The 21816-nt window shown below is 37.3% G+C and overlaps 1 protein-coding gene across 1 annotated transcript in view; it reads left to right on the forward strand.

The window, feature by feature from the left end:
- bahd1 (bromo adjacent homology domain containing 1) overlaps positions 1 to 21816 on the forward strand; it is a 164629-nt gene that overhangs the window by 131013 nt on the left and 11800 nt on the right. Inside the window, exons 6-7 of the mRNA XM_039742187.1 lie at positions 16364 to 16523; positions 21295 to 21374. Coding sequence (XP_039598121.1) covers positions 16364 to 16523; positions 21295 to 21374 — 240 coding nt within the window. The remainder of the gene's footprint in view (positions 1 to 16363; positions 16524 to 21294; positions 21375 to 21816) is intronic.

Below are 21816 nucleotides of genomic sequence, written 5' to 3' on the forward strand. Positions count from 1 at the left end.
AATTGCATGTCCACTGGGAGCACTTGTTGTGGTGTTGAGCAAACTCTGTACTATGTTACCAACCATTCATGTTTGTTCATGCCTTCCCATTTCCCTGAAAAATGGTGGGAGTGTTGGTTAATATTTTAATTTTTTTAATTGTTAAAGGTCCTGCTGATAGGTGGTAGAGCAATGCTGCTTGATAGAACTTAGTTTACTTGTGGATTTCAGGGGGCAGTTGTTCATCTAAATATTTTTTCCAACATGCTTATCCATTGCGAAGTCCTAAGAAGAACCAGACAAAAACAGATCCCACTACATAAGTCAATTTAGAGTCTTAAAGCAGCACAAAAGTTAAACCAAAGGAGGTGCAGCCACATAAACCAATATTAAGTAGCCACATTTCTGGGACTAGAGACTTCTAGAGGTTTAATCTGTGGTAGTCAGAGGTGCATAGTCAAAAATACCTGGGTGAAACAAGGGGTTTGATGTATATAAAGGCCTGCATTTTTTAGGTAACTGCTATACATTGTTCAAGGTTCGTGTTATAATTCATTCAATTGGCCACAACATTAAAAGCAATATTTAAATAATTACAAAGTGTTAACAAATTTGTTCATGCAACTATATTAGATTTAGGCCTGCACAATTGACCAAATTAAAGTATGTATTCACTACATGTTGATGCTGAAAGTGGTGCCCTGCAGGGATCAGTGTTGAGGCCACTGTCTTTTTTTAATATACATAAGATAAGACCAGAATATAATCAATAAGCTGGTTAAATTTGCAGAGGAAACCAAACTAGGTGGAAGGCCAGATGATGTAGAATCAGCTAAATTATTACAGAAAAACTTGAAGCGCATACAGGCTTGGGTAGATTTGTGGCAGATGAAATTTATTGTAAGTGAATGTAAAGTATCACGTGTAGGAAGTGAAAGTATTAGATTTGAATACATAGTGGGGGGGTCTGAACCGTGAAAGTATACGTGATGAGGACTCATCACTGTCATCCAGACAGTATACAGAAGCAATCAAGAAGGCTGGTAGGATGTGTGGTTATATTTCACAGTGTGTGGAGTACAAGTCAAGAAGGCACATGCTTTAAATGTTAGAATCACTACAAGGCTTCATCTGGAGTACTGTGTACAGTTTTGGTCTGCCAATATTACAAAAAATACATAGCATCCCTAGAGAAAGTCTCGAGAAGAGCGAGTAGGCCGATTCCAAGACAGAGAAGTGTCAGCTCTGAGCAAACATTGAAGGAGGTGAACCTTTTCAGTTAAAACAAATGCACATTAAGAGGTGACATGATTGAAGTGTTTACAATTATGAAAGGAATGAGTACAATTGATCTCAGTTGTTACCTAAAAATTAAATTCTGCAACAAGAACACCATACATGGCTCGAAACTTGTTAAAGGCAGATTTCATACAATTGTTACAAAGTTTTTCTTTACAGAAAGAACCATTGGACTCTTGGAGTAAATTACCAAGTAACATGGTGGAAAATAGGACTAGATGTGTTTTTTTTTTTTTATATATATGCTAGTACAGTAATCCCTCCTCGATCTCGGGGGTTGTGTTCCAGTACCCCCCGCGATAGATGAAAATCCGCGAAGTAGAACCATTTGTTTGTATAGTTATTTTTATATATTTTAAGCCCTTATAAACTCTCCCACACTGTTAACATTATTACAGCCCTCAAGTCAAAAGTTTAAACTGTGCTCCATGACAAGACAGAGATGACAGTTCTTTCTCACAATTAAAAGAATGCAAACATATCTTCCTTTTCAAAGAATGCGTGTCAGGAGCAGAGAATGTCAGAGAGAGAGAGAGCGAGAGAAAAGCAAACAATCAAAAAATCAATACGTGCTTTTGGGCTTTTAAGTATGCGAAGCACCGCGATAAAGCGGCATTTTTTAGAGGAGCATCCGTGTCCTCTAGGCAAACAGCCCCTCTGCTCACACCCTCTCCGTCAGGCAGAGAGAGTGAGAGAGACAGAGAAAAGCAAACAATCAAGCACCGTGCGAGAAGCATATCGTATATCATTGAGGAGTTTTAGTTAATACGTAATACATGCTCTGATTGGGTAGCTTCTAAGCCATCCGCCAATAGCGTCCCTTGTATGAAATCAACTGGGCAAACAAACTGAGGAAGCATGTACCATAAATTAAAGGACCCATTGTCCGCAGAAATCCATGAACCAGCGAAAAATCCATGATATATATTTAGATATGCTTACATTTAAAATCCGTGATGGAGTGAAGCCGCGAAAGTCGAAGCGCGATATAGTGAGGGATCACTGTATATGTATGAGTCTGTATGTATGTATGTATTTATGTGTGTGTGTGTGTGTATATATATGTGTGTGTGTGTGTATATATATATATAATGTAATATGGAAGAGAAGGTATGTGATACACTTTGCATATTTGCAGCTGCAGATCCACAAAGGGAGAAAAAATGAATCACGTATCATAAAGTAGTTTTTATTCCTGAGCTTTCATCAGTGGATAATGCTTAGACTTACAAGAATCAAAGGCAATATATAGCAAAAGTTACATTTCGGGCGGGGAGGTGGCAAAGTCAGTGTGATCGGGTGGGGGTTGGGTGAGGGTTATTGGGTGTAAAGTTTTATTTATTATGAACATGTTCTTAAGTTTGGATATGCTGGATTTATGTCCAAGTGTCTGTTGATGGCGTTCTCATTTAATAGCCAAGATTCGGCCAGCTCTCTGGCACTTTTAGTACTGCCCTTAAATTTTACTTGTACATTGTCCCAGTTAAATGTATGTCCTGTTGATTTAGTATGCGTATAGATCAGTGATCATGAGTCCTTTCTTTTGACGGCGTTGCGATGTTACCGTTTAAGTGTTGTGAATCTTTTTGATGTCTGTCCTATGTATACCGCTGGGCAAGAACTGCTTTGAATGCTGTAAACTGCGTTTCGTGGTTTGTGCCGCCGATTTCTTGTTTTTAGCATTAAAGAGCACCGTGCACAGGATTGTTCGTGGGTTTGTGTTCTATTCTGACGCCTGACTTGGTCAGGATGCGTGCTGCACCTTCAGACACCTTGTGGTGATAAGGGAGTGAGTACCAGGTGGGGTGGGGGTTCTGGTTCAAGTCAATTGTTTGCTGAGTTTTTTTGGCATCTTCTGTGTAAGTTTCGATTAATGAATGTTTTTGAGTATCCGTTTGAAGTGAAAAGACGGAAGAGATAGCGTCTTTCATTCATTTTTGTCTCCTTCGTATTACAATGGGTGTGCACTCTTCTGAATAGAGTTTTAACACAGCTCCAATTATGAGATCCTGGGTGGTTGCTGGCGAAGTGTAATATCTTGTCTGCATAGCATTCTTTATGGTAAACAGTTGTGGTCAGGGTGGCGTCATTATTTCTTTCAATGTGGATGTCCAGGAAGCTGATGTGTCGGTTCATTTCTTTTTCCAAGGTGAATTGGATTGCAGGGAATATTGTGTTGATTTGGTTGTAGAACTCATTCAGCTGGTCACTTTTTAGTATGACGAATGTGTGGTCTACGTAGCGAATCCAAATTTTGGGTGTGAACTGGGATAGAGCCACGTTTTCAAATCACTGCATTACCAGTTCTGCTAGAAGTCCTGATAACTGCAATCCCATTGGCATGACAAGTTGTAAGATAGTCCTGTTAGTTTGACCACTGTTCTGAATTTCAGTGGTGTTTTATGTATTTTTGGGAGTCTGTAAAATTCAGGGCAGTTAGCATCGTTGGATTTCATTTTGTAATAATTCTGTGCATCCAGGTGGTTGTTGTTTCGGAGTTTGGTCAGAGTAGTGTTTATTCTATTAAGTGTGGTTTTCGTTGGGTCATCATTCAGCTGTTGATAAGTGTTGGTGTCAGAAAGCATTTCTTCCATAGCTGTGTTGTATTGTTCCTTGTCTAATACGACTGTTGCGCCTCCTTTGTCGGCTGGTGTGATAATGATGCTGTTGTCATTCCGTAGCAATCGTAGAGGTTTCTGTTCAATGGTCGAAATATGTGTGGTCGGTTGTCCTGTGTGTAACTGGCTGGCGATAAATAATGACCCAATGAAAACCACCTTCTTCAGGCAAGATGTAAGTATCTGAAGTCATTCAAGTCAATGTTTAATATCTTCTAAATTACTGATATTGTACCCTCTTTTGGAGTGCACTGACTGATTACATCTTGCCTGAAGAAGGGGCCTGACTTGCCGAAAGCTTGCATATTGTAATCTTTTTAGTTAGCCAATAAAAGGTGTCATTTTGCTTGGCTTTTCTCTACATTCATAATGGCTAACACGGTACAACACCCTAGTACTACTAGTAGCTGTAGAAAATTGAACATTTAAGAAGAAATATTTCTGTAACTTTTTTTCCAGCAGTGGAAAAACAATGAGAATGTTGGTACTTTGAATGTGAACAAAATTTTTCTTTATATTTTAATTCTGGGAAATGAATATGAAATGTGACCTTCATTTCACAAAATAATGTGAATGTTTGTTGTGTAAGTTTGAATGTGTTAAATGCTATATATATAACCTACATTCACTGCATGTGTTGGCAGCAGTGAGCAGCTTTGTCTGCAGTCTGCTAAATTGAAGTTGTGGTCTACTGGATGCTCAAAACATGTAGGGATCATGTTAGAACTGACCAATCATTAGCCTTTTTAATCACTTTGTAAATCTGCCAGTCTACCATTAAGTTGACATATATTTAAAATACCTTTTTTCCTGTGATTTATTATTATACATTTAGCCTTGATAACAAATTAGATGTGTGAAACATTAAAATGTTTATCATATGGCAGTTCAAACTACAATTGCTGTATGTCAAGAATAATCGTAATTTGATTTACTAATCATTGCAGACTTTGTATTAAATTGTTTGTGAATCAGGTGTAAACACTTTCCTAAGTCATTTGTTCAACCACATGGCCTCTCAAAGTTTTGTTGTCTTCTTTACTGTTCTTGCTGTATGTCACAGACCTAAGACACAAAGGTCACTGTTACATTATAAAGTGTGCGTGTGACATGTGGTGATAGGATTTTATCTGCAGAAGATGAAGATAAATTATAATCTGTGGGGGATACAAAGTGGCAATTGCTCTCCCATTTCAGAGCAATGCTAGAGAAAAGTTATGATGGTAAAAACAAGTTAAGAATTCTGTACTGGTTGTGTTTGTCTATATGTTGACTCTGGCTACTAAAGGTATATTCAGACTGCAGTTAAAACTGACTCAAAACTAACCCAATTCCAATTTTTTTGCTCATATCTGATTATTGTGTTAAGACTGTACAGATTAATGTTGCAATCATATCAAATCTGATACGGCTGTGTATGGGTGCAACTCCATATTGATGGCCATAGTTTTCGAATGGGATGTTCATTAAGCTCATTGGCATAAGATGGTCAGGTGTCCACAATCTTTTGGCCATATAGTGTGCAATGTATAACTGATCAAATACTTCCAACAGAATGTGAAGTCAGCACAAATTTGCAAAATCCTAAATAAAATGTAAAAATACTGAAAAATGTTATCCAGTTGTTAGTCTTGATCTGAGAAGCAAAGTAGCTTTTTCCTATTTGCGGTAACCTTTTTAATATTTTTAGTGTTTGTGGGAAACACATGCCAGAACTTGAAGAGTGATTGTCTTTTGTTAACGGAGAACTAACATGAGCTATGAGTGTAAAGGTTCTTTAAGGAATGCTAAATCATAGAGAATCAAAGCAATCTGACAAAACTGTGATTTATTACAGAAAGAGGTAAACATAATGATGTGCAGTAGTTTAAACTGTAGTTTATCATACATTAGAGTGCTGGTGGCTGTTAGATCTCTCAGTGTCATGTTATGAGATTAAATACAGCAATGTGAGCAGATGAGGTTGGAGAGACGTCATCTGAAATAACAGATTGCAGATCAGTGAACTGTTTGTGCTCTAGCAGCACAACTCATGACGGACTAGAAGTTTACCAGGAGATGCACTAGAGTGCACATTGTCTTCAAATTGGTGGTGTGACCATAATTACAGCCTGTCCATTATGCTGTAATGAAATTGGTTTGAAAGATGCAACCACAACATGGTATGCCTTCTATCTAAGAGGATTACAAATAGAACAGACTGCTTCAGGAGACTTAACAAAATATATATAGAATTCATTAAAAATGTGAACAAAGTGAACACTGCAAAACTACGAGAATTTTAATAGTAAAAAATGGTGTAGTCAAATAGCTAATGTACCAGTCAGTTCGAAACCACAGCTTCAGCTGTAGTACAAGTGATTTCATGTAAAGATTGAAGTCTTTATCTCCCCATCTGTAGGCAGTTAATGATGAAAGTGGGCAGAAGAATGGAGGTATAATAAAGCAGTTATGGTAAGATATATTGCACTAAAGTAAACCACATCTGTCATAAGTCTGTATAAATAAATTTAAATGTTTGTCAGTTACCACATCGTGCAAGAACAGCTGGATGAATTTTTATAAAATTCTAAGAGCATTTTGTTAGAGTACAAAATTTGTAACAGGGGCTGTTTTTTTATACACATCCAGATGTTTTCAGACTAACTGATAGGAGGAGAAATTTCAAAATAGTTCTTCCTGCTGAATTTTTCAGTGCCTACCCTGATATTTGCAATATCACAATAAAATCTAACTGGTTCTGTGAATACTCCATCCTGACCCCACCAGATTAGCAGGAAGCAACAATAAACAGGACCCTTACTATACTTGGACTTCCTGCCATAAAATAATACAAAAACTGGAGCACAGGTAATCCTATTAACTTAAGCCCTCCAGAAGTGTGTAACTGGACCTTAATTCGGGTTTAAGCTCTCTGCCAAAATGTCATTGAGATGATAAGAGAATTCAAAGTGTGAATATTATTACCATCTTATTGTTCATTCTATTTTAAATTTCTCCAGTTCCCTGTCAGCATCTGCTTCACTGTTACTATATTAAGACATTGATCTGTGTACATATCAAACCTTCGTCGGCAGCTTTTTTAATAGGCCAGTGTCCAACTGGCTGACACCCTTGTATTTGTTTGGTATTCAGTCTTTATACAGGATATACAAAAATCTATAATGGCTACAAAAAATGTATACTTCCACTAGTGAATATAATGCAATAGTTGGTGCTACATCAGCAGATGAAGTGAACTGAAAAGTGGCCACCATGCAAACAAAACAGTAATCAGGTGCGTCACCAGCCCACGCTGTCCACCAGTGCTTTGCTTGTTCAGTAGATCACCTCCCCCAGCTACACTGTAAACCTCTCGCTCAATCAGCAAGTGCTTGTGCTTTATCAAAAGTGCAATCCCTTATTCAGATTGTCTTCTCAAGTCTCATAAAGTCTCATTCCAATTCTCAGATTTTCCTTCATTGGGACAGTATTATTTATTTACGCTAAATTTCTATTTTTTAATGCTGTAATAAACATGTTTATTGAAAGTGATCTGGGTGTTTCAGGTGCCATTACAATTAGTCATAGTTGCATAGTCTTGGATTAAAAAAGTGAATGGAAACATTTCACAGCACTTCTGTGTCTCCAGTTCTTGTGCCCTTCTTTTGAAGGTGCATTCAACACAAGTTAGAGCCTTGGTAATGGAAGCATGCTGCACTCTGTTTGAAATACCCCTTCTCTTATGGGATGGACATCAGCTTTTACTAGGGATTTTAGCAAGAGCCACATGCACACTTAAAATGCAGCATCAGGGGGAGGCATCTGTTTTTATATATAATATACTGGGGGGCTTTTCCCGCGATTGCTTCGCTCGCCAAAACCCCCTGGCCAGCACTACGCGCTAGTCTCTTTGAGGTTCTGTCGCTCACGTATGGGGATGTGGATGTACGATTTAAACAGGTTTTAATTTTTATGTGAAGTTACATTTGCATCCACGCGACGTATAACTGCCCGTGATTGCATTTCAATTCTTTCTCTTTATTGACTAAAATGACTTTTTCAAGTGTTTGGCTTTGAGATTTGTCAATTGTCTTTCCAAAATGTATTCTAACAGGAAACTGTTAACTTTTTAATACGAATGGCATATCAAAATCTCCTTTGGTGTTTAATGTTATCTGCGGGATGCATCATTCTTTCTATGGCAATTTGTGCGGTGGAAGACTAGATGGTGTTAACGGATGTAGATATTGTTCGTGATATTGTAAGTTGTTTTCATCTTCAGCACGATCACCAAAAAACTGTTTCAGCATAGTCTATTAATACGCATTTAACCATTTTGCTATGTAACCGATTGACATTTTCGGCCTAAATTTGTTTAACTTCCTTGGTACTAGGATAGTCCGTGTACTCATTTTTTTTGTTGGTAATCCTTCATGATGAAATTCTTCAATAAGATTTGGGCATAATACGTCTTCTTAAATTGGGTACTTTAAAGTGAGGAGAAAGTTTAAATTTATAAGAGCCGAGAGCGCAGGAAGTGTGTCTGACAAAAGCATTCACACGACTGAGAGGTGAGAGTACCATGGTCTTGTTTGAAAATGGTTGTTAGGAGGACATGATTTTGAAAAATATCATGGCAATATTCTCATCTCGTGGGACTTGAAAAAATCTTTTCCAAAAAATCACGTCTCCTAAAAAGTCTTGTCGCGTCAAAAGATTTTTTCATATAATAGAGAGATATAGTAGCTGTGTGTGGCCTTCAGGACAAAGAAACAACTTGAAGATTCTCTAGCAGTTTTACTATATTGGTGAACTTGCAGAGGCATCCGCTAAGTGGGCCAGGGCATGTTGTATCTTATCCAAGATGGAAGTGTAGTCGAGTGCAGCTGTAGCACAAAGTGACTGGACAGGCTGGAACCTGTGTCAGGTAAATGTGTGGTAGCTGATTGGGTAAACGTACAACGTGCATGTACCACAAAGTAGAGTTTGTCTGCTTTGGTTGAATGATAAGTGAGGTGCATACCAGCGCCAAAAAAATGTAAAACCGCATGCATGAGTCATTTCACCAAGAGAAAGTCACACTTGTATAAGCTTCTACATTTTCCATAGAATTCACACCAACTCCCGTGGCAGTGATTGAGTGTGCGCAGAGTGGACTGCTTCATAAACACACGTGTCTTTCATAGTGTGAACTGAGGTGGATGCAAGTGCTGAAAAAAGATTTGGTGAAATTTCAAATACCAAAACCTGTACGCATGCTGTCAATGTTTAGTAAGTAATTGTTCATGTAATACAGCAGGCCATGTTTATTATTTGTAGTTCAAAAAGTATGTTAATCTAACAAATTTCTTTGGTCACAGAATGGTAGAGTTGGAGTTGTACAATGTATTATAGTACTGGAATTTGGGGAATGTATCCATGTACATAAGAGAGAGTTTAAATGCAATAATATTGTTAATTAATGGCCAGATATCCTTGGCGAGGATATTTAAGACCCCATCCACGTTACTACATTTTCGTTTAAAAATTAAAACACTTGTCTCCTTTTTTTGCCTTTTGTCCATTCTATAATGTCATTTTCAAACTCCTAAAATGAAGATTTCTGAAAATAGTCTTCAGAGCCGCATTCTTTTCAAAAATACCGTGTCAGCATTGTGGTTTGGGATGGGCAAAAACAGATTTTTCTGAAAACAATAACAAATAAATTGTGCTCTATTTTATTTGTGTTTATTTTATGTCCCTTCTCTGATTGGAATGTCATGCAAATAATGCCTTTCATAATGCAGAGATAGAGATTGGGGAAGTAGGGCTTAGCGCTCCCCTCCTGCATAATTCCAGATGTTGGTAGAGTTTGTAGTGTATTCATAAAGGCTCTTTCAGTGGCCCAAATCCTCATTATTTGACATCAATGTAAATTTTGGAAAGAGGGTGCTATGTGAGGTACAAAGTAATGGTAACAACTCAAAATAAATTGATTTAAAATTTCAGTCTACAGAATAAATAGGCAAATTCATTAAATATGAACCATCAAACACTGCACGCCACGCCTTCATCCCTAATAACTGACATCTCAGGAAGTAGAGGAGCAGAAAAAAAAATCAGACTTTTAAGATTGCTTCTGGGGGATTAAAAATGGCAACAAGGTTAATCATAGCGCCTTTGAACATATGAGAGCTAGAGATAAAAGTATAATTGGAAATTGCAAAACAGATGCAAGAAGCACATTTAAGCTACAAACCAAAATACGGGGGGAAAAAATTTACTGTCAAATATTAAAATATATCCATGTTTATTACACTCTGTGATCAAAAAAGTAGTTGCACCCAGAAGCACTGGGTCTGTTAGCATGACACCAGCTGAATAGTACATGTTCTACAACTGTCGGCCCTTAATTCCCTGTGGGCAATTTTCTCCCAGGAGGAGCTTTGTAGTGTGCCACAGGACACCATGTGGCTCCTGAGTGACTCCATCACGCAACTCACAGCTGTTGCCATCTATTTCTGCTTTATCCAGTCCTCATGAACACCACATTTTGGAATCTTTAATGCATACAGCTGTTCATGCAAACTGGACCAGGGAAGTCCAGTTGGGTGTTTGCTCATTCTTTATAAATTTCATCACACATATGCAGCTCACTTTAACACCAGCAGATTACATATTCAAAGAAAAACGGGCTTTAACTTCTGTACGTAAGAACATCAACATCTCTCTCACAACACAAAAAAGAGAAAAATCCAACCTTTAATTGAAGTACATTTATTCATTGGGGAAAAAAATGTCACATTAAGAAATAATTTTTTTTTTTACATAAAATCATGTGCGACAATTATTGGCACCCCTAACAATTCCTATAAAATGAATGTAATTGAAACATTTTTGTAATTTCTAGTTTAGTTTATAAAGTTGATCAGAGTAAATTGGAACTTTTAATTAGTAATTAATGTCTTCCTGTGTCCCTGAGGTATAAATATGATGTAACACAGAGTCCTATTGCTCGTATCCACTCTTCAACATGGAAAAGACCAGAGTTGACCTTCATAAGTCAGGTAATGTCTACAAGAAAATAGCTAGTTGCCTAAACCTGCCTGAATCTACAGTCAGAGGAATAATAAAGAAGTGTAAAACAACGAGAACAGTGACAAACAATGCTGGACGAGGACATCACGCACAGTGAGGAGGATGGTAAGAGAAGTAAAAATATTCTCCAAAGCTCACTGTTAGAGAACTGCACCAAAGAGTGGTATCTTGGGGTCACAAAGTCTCCATGACCACCATAAGACGCTGCCTCCATGCCAACAAGCTGTTTGGGTGACATGCAAAGAAAAAGTCTTTTCTCACCTACAATCACAAACATTAACATCTGGAGTTTGCTAAACAGTTTTGGGGTTTCAACTGGGACCGTGCACTTTGGTCAAATGAGACTAAAATTGAGCTTTTTGGCAACAAACATTCTAAGTGGATCTGGTGTGAATCCAAGAATGAGTATGCGGAAAAAAAATACCTCATGCCAACTGTAAAGTATGGTGAAGGATTTGTGACGCTGTGGGGCTGTTTCTCTTCCAAAGGCCCTGGGAACCTTGTTAGGGTGCTTGGCATCATGAACTCCTTGAAATACCAGGACATTTTAAATCAAAATCTGGTGGTCCCTGCCAGAAAGCTGAAGATGGGTCGTCATTGGGTCTTCCAGCAGGATAATGACCCTAAACATATGGCAAAATCTACACAAAAATGGCTCAGCAGACACAAAATCAAGCTCCTCCCATGGCCTTCTCAGTCCCCAGACCTCAACCCCATTGAAAACCTGTGGGGTGAGCTAAAGAAGAGAGTGCATAAGAGAGGACCCAGGACTGTGGACGATCTAGAAAGAGGAAAGAGGAATGGTCAAAATTCTGTCTCTGTATTTTCCAACCTTGTCAAATGTTGTTGATGCTGATTTGTTGAATCTGTCAGTGACCAGAAAATCAATACTTTGAAGGCCAGTTTTTTCCACAAAGGTTTCGTGTTGCAGCAAAGGCGTTTTAGTGGGATTCCAACATAAAAGTGATGGGTTTATTGCTAAAACAATAGTTAGTAGATAGTGATCCTGGTGCAAAGGCAAAGTGAGAAGCCAGTTGTATGCTAATATAAAGTGTAATGGCCATTCACAATTTCATGCTAATTATTTAACCAACAAATGTTTTTCAATAAATACTGACCCTCTAAATCTATAAATGTACTCAGCAAATACATTTTAGAATAACCGCTACAGCTGTTAAAATAAACTCTCTAATGGAGATGTGAAAGCATTCTTAGTCATTTACGGTGGACCTTCATTTTCTCCAGCTGAAGTGATCATTGACAGGGGTTTCGGTTTTGATGTGGTTTAGCATTACACTTGTCAGATTGCGTTATGCAAATGTTGTAGACCATATATTATAATCGACAACAGCTTTAGAAGCCACTCTGAAATGTCAAAATCCGTAGCTCGAATGGATGGCTATACCTTACCCACTTAGCTGAGGCCTCAGTGCGAGTTTTATGTTTATGAATGTTCGTGTGCACAGTATGCTGAAAGGCTTATTGTAAGTACTACTTGGCATCATGGGAAGAAATGATCATATTAGAGCAGAAATGTAGCCTGTGATTATTGATTATGAAGAGAATCAACCATGAGTCAACTGTGAATGGGCAGTTTGGAATTTTTATGTTAGTTTAATCAGTACTTCAGTTAATGTAGAATTTGGAACAGGGTCTTCATTAATTTGTTGAAGTGGACCATATACAGTAGATGACAGATTATACTGGACAAATTAGCATTGTCGAAAGTACATGTGCACATTTCAGAACACATTAGCAGTCCACAACTTTGTTTATGTGGGTGAAGTTTGCAGGCAGAATTTCTACCAGAACATGAGGTTCCCTTCAGTAGTATGCATGGACTTCTTTCAAAACAAACTAAGTGCCTGCTGTTGACTGTCTGGGCAGTGCATTTAAAATGCAGCCTGTTTTTTTTGATGTTGTATTTAGAAAAATGTAAACACCATCAATTCATTATCTGTTTTTTAAAAAATTTGAGGATATCCCTCATATATTTTGTTATGGGCTCAGTATGGAGGCTGTATTGCTGTTTTTATATATTAGATTAGTGTTGGCCATACAATCCTAGTTTCAATAATTCAAGCCTTTTTTGCTCTTTGTAGCATGTACATGACATTTTACTGCTTGCTGTCTCTGGATGCTTCACACTTTGGTTTTTGCATTCTATTTTATCAGTTACATGCATATACATCTCTTTATGTTTTATATCAAAAACTCAGAATTTAAAATGAGAAAATGAAAGAGCTGTTCATTTATACTCAAAGTAGGCAGCAGTTCCAAAACATTTTTTAAAGTTTATTATAGATTTACTCATCTGTTATGATTAAAATGAAACATTATTTTCCAAATACCTACGAGCAACTTTATACATAAAAATGCAATTTACTAAACCAGGATTGAGTTTGATTCACCTTGTTTGAAAATGGAAAGTTGGGGGTTGCCACATCTTTATTAATGTAACATGCTGGAGACTCCAAGGGGAACAACTCCTTGTATCGATTTGCCGAGAGTGCCTTGGTGGGATGGCTCGTGTATGTGGTGGGGCAGCTGCTGTGAAAAGCTGCTGGGACCTGGTACTGAGGTCCGAAACCTGGCATCTATACCAAAGTCAAAATCTTAGTACCGATCAAACACTCTTCTAGACACAATCACACTATCTATAAAGCATAATTTGTTTGGTTTTTCATAAATTCAAGATTTTGGTTTTGAAGCCACAGACTCACAATGTGACAAACAGGTACTTCTCATCTTAAGTCTGGTTCCTGACATGTAACTTTTGGCCTTGTTGCCCATCAGGTGTGGCACGGGGTTGCAGCAAGTGACATAAAATGTGATCTGTCAACAGAGATGCAACATGAAACACGTTGTGATTTTGGTTTAACTGAACCTTTTGCTTTAATTGAGCATTCCTCTTAATGTACTTGCCGTGACTCCAATCCACCTGAGGTGTAGCAGTATTGTCTCAGAAGTTATTTATTGCAGTTTGGGATTTTTTGCAGCAGAAGGAAAATCCAAGAACATTATATATGAAGGTTCTTTCCAATATTAATAATAGTTATGTACTAACTACAAAACGTGTGAGAGTAATAAAGTTCACTAATGTACAGGTATAATTTGTAATTACTTTTTACTTTTCCATCCTTTTATTTTCTTACATGGGCAATGGCAAGTAACTCGGCTAATGTAGATAAACAAAAATTTCACATCTAAAAAGAAATAAATTGGAATTGTGTGAATCTTGCAGCCTAGAATTACCAGAAATTTGGGAAGTGAGTTGGAGTAGACAGTTCCTTATAGAGAAGTGTGGCATGTAGGTAATTACTCTTTACCTTTGTGACTTTCTCAAGTGGGAAATGTCTGCTAACTCCATTTAGTCTAGTGCACCTTTGATGTTTTCCCCATGTTCATAGTGGTAAAGGTCAGGGTGGTACAGTCCCCTTGTAGCTGTCAAGCTTGATAGAACTGGCTGGTAAAACACAGTTTGGTTTTTGAAAGGAGGGTTGGTATGAATATAGCTTTGAAACCCATCATTTCCTCAATTGAAATTGCTAGCAGAGCTGTGACAATAGAGTGTTTTCCTACAGGCAATAATTATCTTTTAGTCATAACTGTAGGTACCAGTTCTTGTGACAGGATGAAGGGTTGTGTTAGCTTGGACTTCAAAATCAGGCCATGTGGCCTGAAGAATCCTTATGGCATTGTACCTTTATTGGATAAAGCAATAAAAGCTTCTCATTAAATATTCTTTCCTTAGAGACGCTAAACCAGAACCATTCATTTTGTTTAATTTCAAAACAAATGTCTGGAAAGAATCAAAAATGATTGTGCAGACACATCACAACCCCATCCAATCTGCTGGCTTTTTAGTTTAATGCCTTTAGAATTGTTACTGTGTGTTAGAGAAATTTTGAGGGGTGTCGAACACTGCCTTTTACTTGAAAAGCAGTACTTAAAAATGCAGCAGGCTAACACAGGCCAAAAAGAAGCACCTTTGTGGTCTGCCAGTTGAATAGCTGTATTGTAAAGATTAGTGCTTTGTAGACTCATTTTCTTGGAAAACTGGCTTATGTCCGACAGTCATCCTCTTTGTTCAAGTCGTCTCCCAGGAACCCATCAAACAATTGAGTCATATGGTCTGGACACAAGAAAAGAGCTACTAGAAGTCTGACCTCACCTTATTGATCAACTGTAGCTGTAGTGTAGTGGGCAGCATTAGATGCAATTAAACGTATGATCTGCACAGTCATTTTGGGTTTGTCAGTGGGGTACAAAACAGCAGACATTCCTCATACCAGAATGCTTCAAATCAAAATGATAAACTTGTCACAAAGCAAAGCTGATTATGCATTTTCCAGTGTTATTATTTTAAGCCTAACTTTGCTGTTGATGCTTTGATTTCAGCAAATGACCTAATCAGTTGATCAGTAATTGAAATTAAACACTTTTTCTTGTTAATGCACAATCTCCTTCTTGATATAACTCACTGTTGTTTTAGCTGGTTTATGTTAGGCAAACAAACTAAGACATCTATTGCCTAGCAATATTGTAGTAACTGACAAACAAAACACTCTGGCTTTTTTATTTAAATGGTGCTTGCGGCTGTATCTGTTTTTTCCCTCTCTAGAAGGTCTAAGCAATATGCATCACCACTAAGCCTCTGTTTACACCAGACATGTCTTTCACTTTGGGAGCTTTCTATTTTAAACATGGATGTCTACAAGCAAGATCATTCTGTTCATTCTCATGGAAAAGTTGCACCAATGTCAGCAACAGATTTACACTTTGATATGTTAAGGTAGTGTAGGTAAAAGGAATCAGGCAAGCGTGATCCACCATTTCAGGACCACCGGCTGTAACTACATATGGCTGCATAGCACCGGGTGGAATATGAAGCCCCAGCATGTCCTTTTCGATTGTAGTGCTTGCAGTAGAGTAAGTATACCAACAGGTGTGCTCCTTAATGGTAAATTACATAAATTTTCCATTCAGTCTTTAAAGCACAGTTGTGTGTGTTTGTGCTTACCTGATCTTTGGACCTCACTTACGGTAAATTAATCATTGCATAAGTAGAATACGCCCTTCTTTGTTTCTATTACAAGTTTAGTTAAGCATGTTGATGCAAAATATACCCTTTACAAAAAGACCTTTTAGGTTTCAATATGCGCTTGCCCAACTGTACAATGTAATGTTGATGTCTTAATATTATGGTCTCCAAATATGTTTAGAAGGCTTATTAGTTCAGCTTGAATCAAATATCTAATAGTGTGCATAGTACTTATTTTGAAATCTATATGCATATAATTCTAGGCTATAAAAATCCTCTCTTTTCAATTATTCCACATACTAACCTGTGTGTTTAGTTGCTGCTGTGATTCTTTATTAATAATGACTGTGTGTCATTTCTGCAGGGGGCGGATGAGCCAGCTTTGCGACGCTGCTATGAAGGTGTTCAGAGGGATGGAGAAATCATCCGTATCCGTGACACTGTCCTGCTTCGATCTGGACCACGTAAGAAATCTCTGCCCTATGTGGCCAAGATCTCTGCACTATGGGAGGACCCAAAAACAGGTGGGCAACACGTCTTCTCCAGACTTAGTATGACCTACTGGATCTTGCAATTATCACAGTGCTCCAGCATTTTTAAAAATTACAGTATATCTACAGTTCATTAAGCAAGGTGAATGTGTGTGTTCTTGCTGTACAAGACAGTGAATATAAAGATTTGTTTGAAGGCTTGCATAAGAGACCATTGCTTATTTTCTATTGTATCACTTTCGTTTTTTGTTTTTTTTTATTTTATTTTTTTTTGCTGATGTCTTCCAGCTGGTGACTGTTGTCCTCTGTTCCTGATTTCCGTAATTTTGATGTAGTTTTTCTGTTTATTTTATTTGAGTTGCCTCTATAGTCACAGATCTTGCCCGTCAATCAACCAAACCAACACTTGCATAGTTTAGGGGCTTTTATTGTGGGTAAGGCCATGTTTTATTTGGTGGCTTCCATAGCACAATCCAGTGTGCTGCAAAAATAGTTTCATTCTTTAGCAATTGTACTCTGGTTTTGCAAATTAACACAATGCACATGAATTGCAGCTTGTGCTGACTTAATTATCTTGTCCATTCATTATTATGCCAGTATTTTGAAGTGCACTATAAAAAGAAATAGTTTTTTTGAAAGTCGTGTTTTTTGTTATCCCTATTTCAGTAATGAGATTCCAGTCTTGAGCTTTTGCAGTTGTTGCTTGATTTATCCTATAGATTGGATGTGCCCGCATGTGCTTCAACCCTTTTCCTAAGCTTATAACTTTCACCTTGTTAACAGTTCTATAACTTAAAATTTAGCAACCTAACTGCAATATTATGATTTTAGTTTTGTTTTTTTAGGTTTTAAGCATTCAGACAAAAGCAAGAATTTAAGTAACATGAGGAGGCTGCCACATAAGGATAGCCTTGGAAATGTTACATCAGCTTCCTGCTGGTAAAGTTATTGTGCATGCTGATAGTTATTTTGATGAGCAGTTAAGGAGATGGTTATGAGAGTCTCTAGGGCTAAAGTTACAGGTGCATAGTTGAGCTCTACTGTGATTTTTAGAAACTGGAAACTAATCAGGCAGGGGAGCCTCATGTCTTGACTGAATATTTCCACATGCGGACACATAAGCAGCATGAGATTCTGGCAGGCACAGTTCTGTATGCTGACCTGTGGGTGGACAGCCTTTGGACAAACTATTTCTTCCTGTTTACATGGAGTGTGATATTGTGTTTCGATACATGTGAGATGACTTGGGCCACATGTTTTCATGTATAGAAAACAGGTGGCTCTGTGCCAGTAGATGTCTGTATTTGGCCATATTAGCTGGAAAAGGTTATCGCTTTCCTCTGCTGAAAGAACCATGTACTTGAGAATGTATGAGGACTTTTCCAAATGGAGTACTTTCAAAGGGCGTCTGGGAAAAACCCTTGAGGTCAGTTGTGATTTTTGTTTTAATGGAGTATCAGCAACAGATAGAATGTTTCCTTGGTGTGTCGTTTGCTCTGTGTCTGGACAGTGAGTTGCACTGTCAAATACTCAACAGTTGTTATGCTTTCAATATTTTTTTTTATGTCAGTCACTCTACATTCAGACAGTGCTTTACTGCTTTCTTTCTAGTTCTGTCTTTGAGATGAACAAAACAAATGATTTACTTTTGACCTTACAGATTGTGCTTTAGCCTGTTCTACCACCAAGTCACAGAGCACCTTAGTTTCATATGTGTATAATTACTCAAGGAGAGTGCTGCTAGGCAAAGGAAATAAATCAAGTTCTGTGTACTGTCATCATAACTTACAGTAGGATTTGTTGCTATAGTATTTCTGCATTTGAACACCAGTGATAATTCAGTGCAAGATATCATGACACAGCAGTCCGAAATTGCTAAACCTTATAAAGAAGTTAGAAAAAATAAATTTTTTGTTATCAAATCATTAATTAAAGGCAAAATGACAGGAGGTAAACAAAGAATCAAACAGAAAAGAACCCTACCATCTCTCTCCCACCCAGCCTGATTCAAGAAGTAAAATATTCTGATAAAATCGAGTCTTCTGAGAAGAGTAAAAAAAAAAAAATCATGGCTAATTCACAGCAGCAAAAATGAATAACTAGTAATATTTTACAGAAAAATAAACTTCAGGCAATACATCCAACAGATTTCTTACCTAAAGTTATGTATTTATTAGAGGAATATTCTAAAGACCTAAAAATGAGACCTAGGTCAATCATCACACCTTTACTACGTGTTGACCAATATGTTAACCAACAATAGATCTTTTCCTGTCAGTTTTTAGGAAATAAAAAATGGTTGTCGTGGCTGTTTTAAAGAATTAAATTTTCAGCCATTCTCTTGTGGAAACAGTGCAATATGCTTAGCTTTTTATTGGTACTGAAGTATTTTTTTTTAATTGTTTGTTATCATTTGTAAATAGTGCACACTTTACCTTATTAGAAACATTTGGATTAGTAGTGCGGCTTATTTTGCACATGCACACCTTTATTCATCAATGAAACTGCATTCTCTCAGTGGTCACTTAATAGTACCCTGTGTGTGTGGATTACAAATTGATTTACTTAAAATGCAAGTGGATCTATTCAGAAGTACCAGATTGACTAAAACGGCAAGCTTTGTGTTTCTCACAAATGTACACAGAATTCACTTTTAGATTTCTGTTCTCTTAATTGAAAAATTGATTGCCAGTTTATCAAGGTTTTTCCGGAGAGTGCTGTTTAAACAGTAACCTGGTTTTCGTCTGTCTTATTTGATTGTGTAAGGCTGGTAGACATCTGGAAAAGACTTAAATCTGTCATTGTGGGAACAAGGGTTCGACCATATACTGAAGTGTGCAGTCTGAAAGGTTATGCAAGCAGCAGGTTTTAGTTTTTATTTTTAAGAAATCAACAGACATATATATTTTTTGGAATGATATGTGTATGTTTTACTTGTATATTTTTTATTTTGTTTTTCCGTCAATAGGAATTAGCAGGATATTCAGTTGTGTCTATTTCCATTTTTTGTGTATAGGGTGGTCCAGATCTAATTATGCAGTTTTCATTACGCTATAACTTATTAAGTTTATTACATAGAAAATCACCCAAAAAATCGGGGACCATCTAGAAGTGTGCGAACTGACGACATGAAGAATCGTCCCCGCATAAATCAAAGTCATCCAGATGATCTGGATCTGCATAATTAGATCTGGACCACCCTGTACAGTAATTTGGGTCCTTTTATAAAGTCCACGTTCTTGCCATTGGCTTTTAGAATATTTTTTCAGGGTTAGCCTTTCCCTCCTTCACTACTTTTAAGGTATAGCCAGAAGACAAATTTCTTTGAGAAGCATCTTGTCCTTCTTGGACAAAGTTGAGATTTGTGTTTTGTTAGTGACCACTTTGAGGACTGTCTTTGATGGTTGTCTTCCGGGTTTTATTCCAGATATAAAGGCAGAGTGATAAGCTTGTAGAGTCCTTAATATATAATGAAAGTCCTTCCTGGACGTCTGCAAACATCCCCCAATTCAACACACAGAAAATTGATTTTTATCTTATTGCATTACCTGGGCAACCTAAGAAACCTGACTCGTGCTCATTAAACTGTTACAGAATCATCCCATTTTCCGCACTGTGCTTGTCAGTAGCCTGTTCTTTGAATTCCACATCTCACTTACAGTCAAACCTTCATTTTATCATGGGCAAAGTACCTCCAGAGTGTTGGTCTCCTTAAATTTTTTTTAAAACCCTTTTTAGAACTCTTGGCAATTACTGCTCTCTGGAGCTCTCTTCTTAGGTTTATTCATAAGTCTCCATATGTTACAACATTCAGATCCAGAATGAAGATCCACCTGTTCGCTCTGTTTGTAATTGCTGCCCCTTCATCTAAAAAGTTTTAAGGTCTCCATTTTTCAGAATGATTGTATTGCCCATACCTTACTATATGAAAATGCTCTGCTAGCCTGCTCTGAAATTGCCCATATTCCCTGTGATTACTTGATTACTTTGAACTCTCATTTGTAGTTTACTTCTGTAAGATGCTTGATCTGTAAGCCATGTATTTTAATTTTATACCATAGCTGTCCTGGATCTGTAAAGTTTACTTTTAGCAATTGGTGTGTAAAAGTAAAAATCTGTCAGTTAATATTTACAGTGTCATCCTGATGTCTACCAGTGGTGCACTTCTTACTCTGATGTGTTTGTTCCTAATACTATTCCATTCAAGTGTTAAATTTGATACTATATTGTAATCTCTGTTCTCATTAGAACTGTAAAGTGCCTTGTGATGTAATATATTTTAGCTGGGTGCTGTTAAAATCAATGATTAATTGATTGATTGAATCCCCTCCTCAGTGATTGTCTTGTGCTCCAGAATGTTCTAGTAGTGTAAACAGGTGGAATGAATGATGACAACAGACATACGTACATACTGTATACACATACATAGTTAATCTTTTAGAGTTGTCAAATTCATGACACCTTAAATAAGATCTTGTAACCAACAATATTTAAGTGTAGAAGAAATTTGTCATTTTTGGGAAAAGAGAATACAATTAAAAAAGATTTCAAAGTCTTAGTTGAGTATCATTAAATAAGCTGTAATTTTAATATGCTGTTTACTTTTTTTTTATTAACATATATTAATATTATAACAACACATATAGTAAAGTATCACTGGAAAAGGTGCAACATATTTACTTTATAGTTGGGAGTCCAAGCCACTCTTTCTATTCTCTTGAAAGCTTTTAATTATTGTAGATTATGATTTTCATTTATTTTATATTGGCCTACTTTAACCTTCATCTTTTTTTTCGCCTGACAGGTGAGCTGATGATGAGTTTGTTCTGGTATTACCGGCCAGAACACACACAAGGTGGAAGGAATCCCAGCATGCACTGTGAGGTGAGAGCATCTCAAGAATTTACACCGTAACTATTATTTTGATCAGTTGCTCATTTCTTTTCATTGAAGACCAAGCAGGGATTGCAGCCCAGGCAGGAAAGCTAATGTAGTCATGTGCCGATTTTAAAGCCAGCCGAGTTGAGTCCATTCATACTTACTGCTGAGGGCCATTGGAAAACAGTAATGTAATAATGTTCTAGAAATTGCCAAAACCAGCTGCTACAGGCTGAAAAGACCTTGCGCCTGTTGTTTATCACGTACTTGTGGCAGCCCTGCCAGCCATAAAATGATACTCTGAAATCAAGCAGTGGCAGAAGTGGTGGTGGGGTTGCAGTCTTTGGCTTGCAGTCTTTGGCTGTCTTTCCTCCTGTACTGATGGCTGCAACCAACAAATCGCCACAAACATACAATAAGTTTTAAAAAAAAAAAATTGCGCTCTCAG

This window comes from Polypterus senegalus, chromosome 18, assembly GCF_016835505.1.
Source record: "Polypterus senegalus isolate Bchr_013 chromosome 18, ASM1683550v1, whole genome shotgun sequence".
Lineage (NCBI taxonomy): Eukaryota > Metazoa > Chordata > Cladistia > Polypteriformes > Polypteridae > Polypterus > Polypterus senegalus.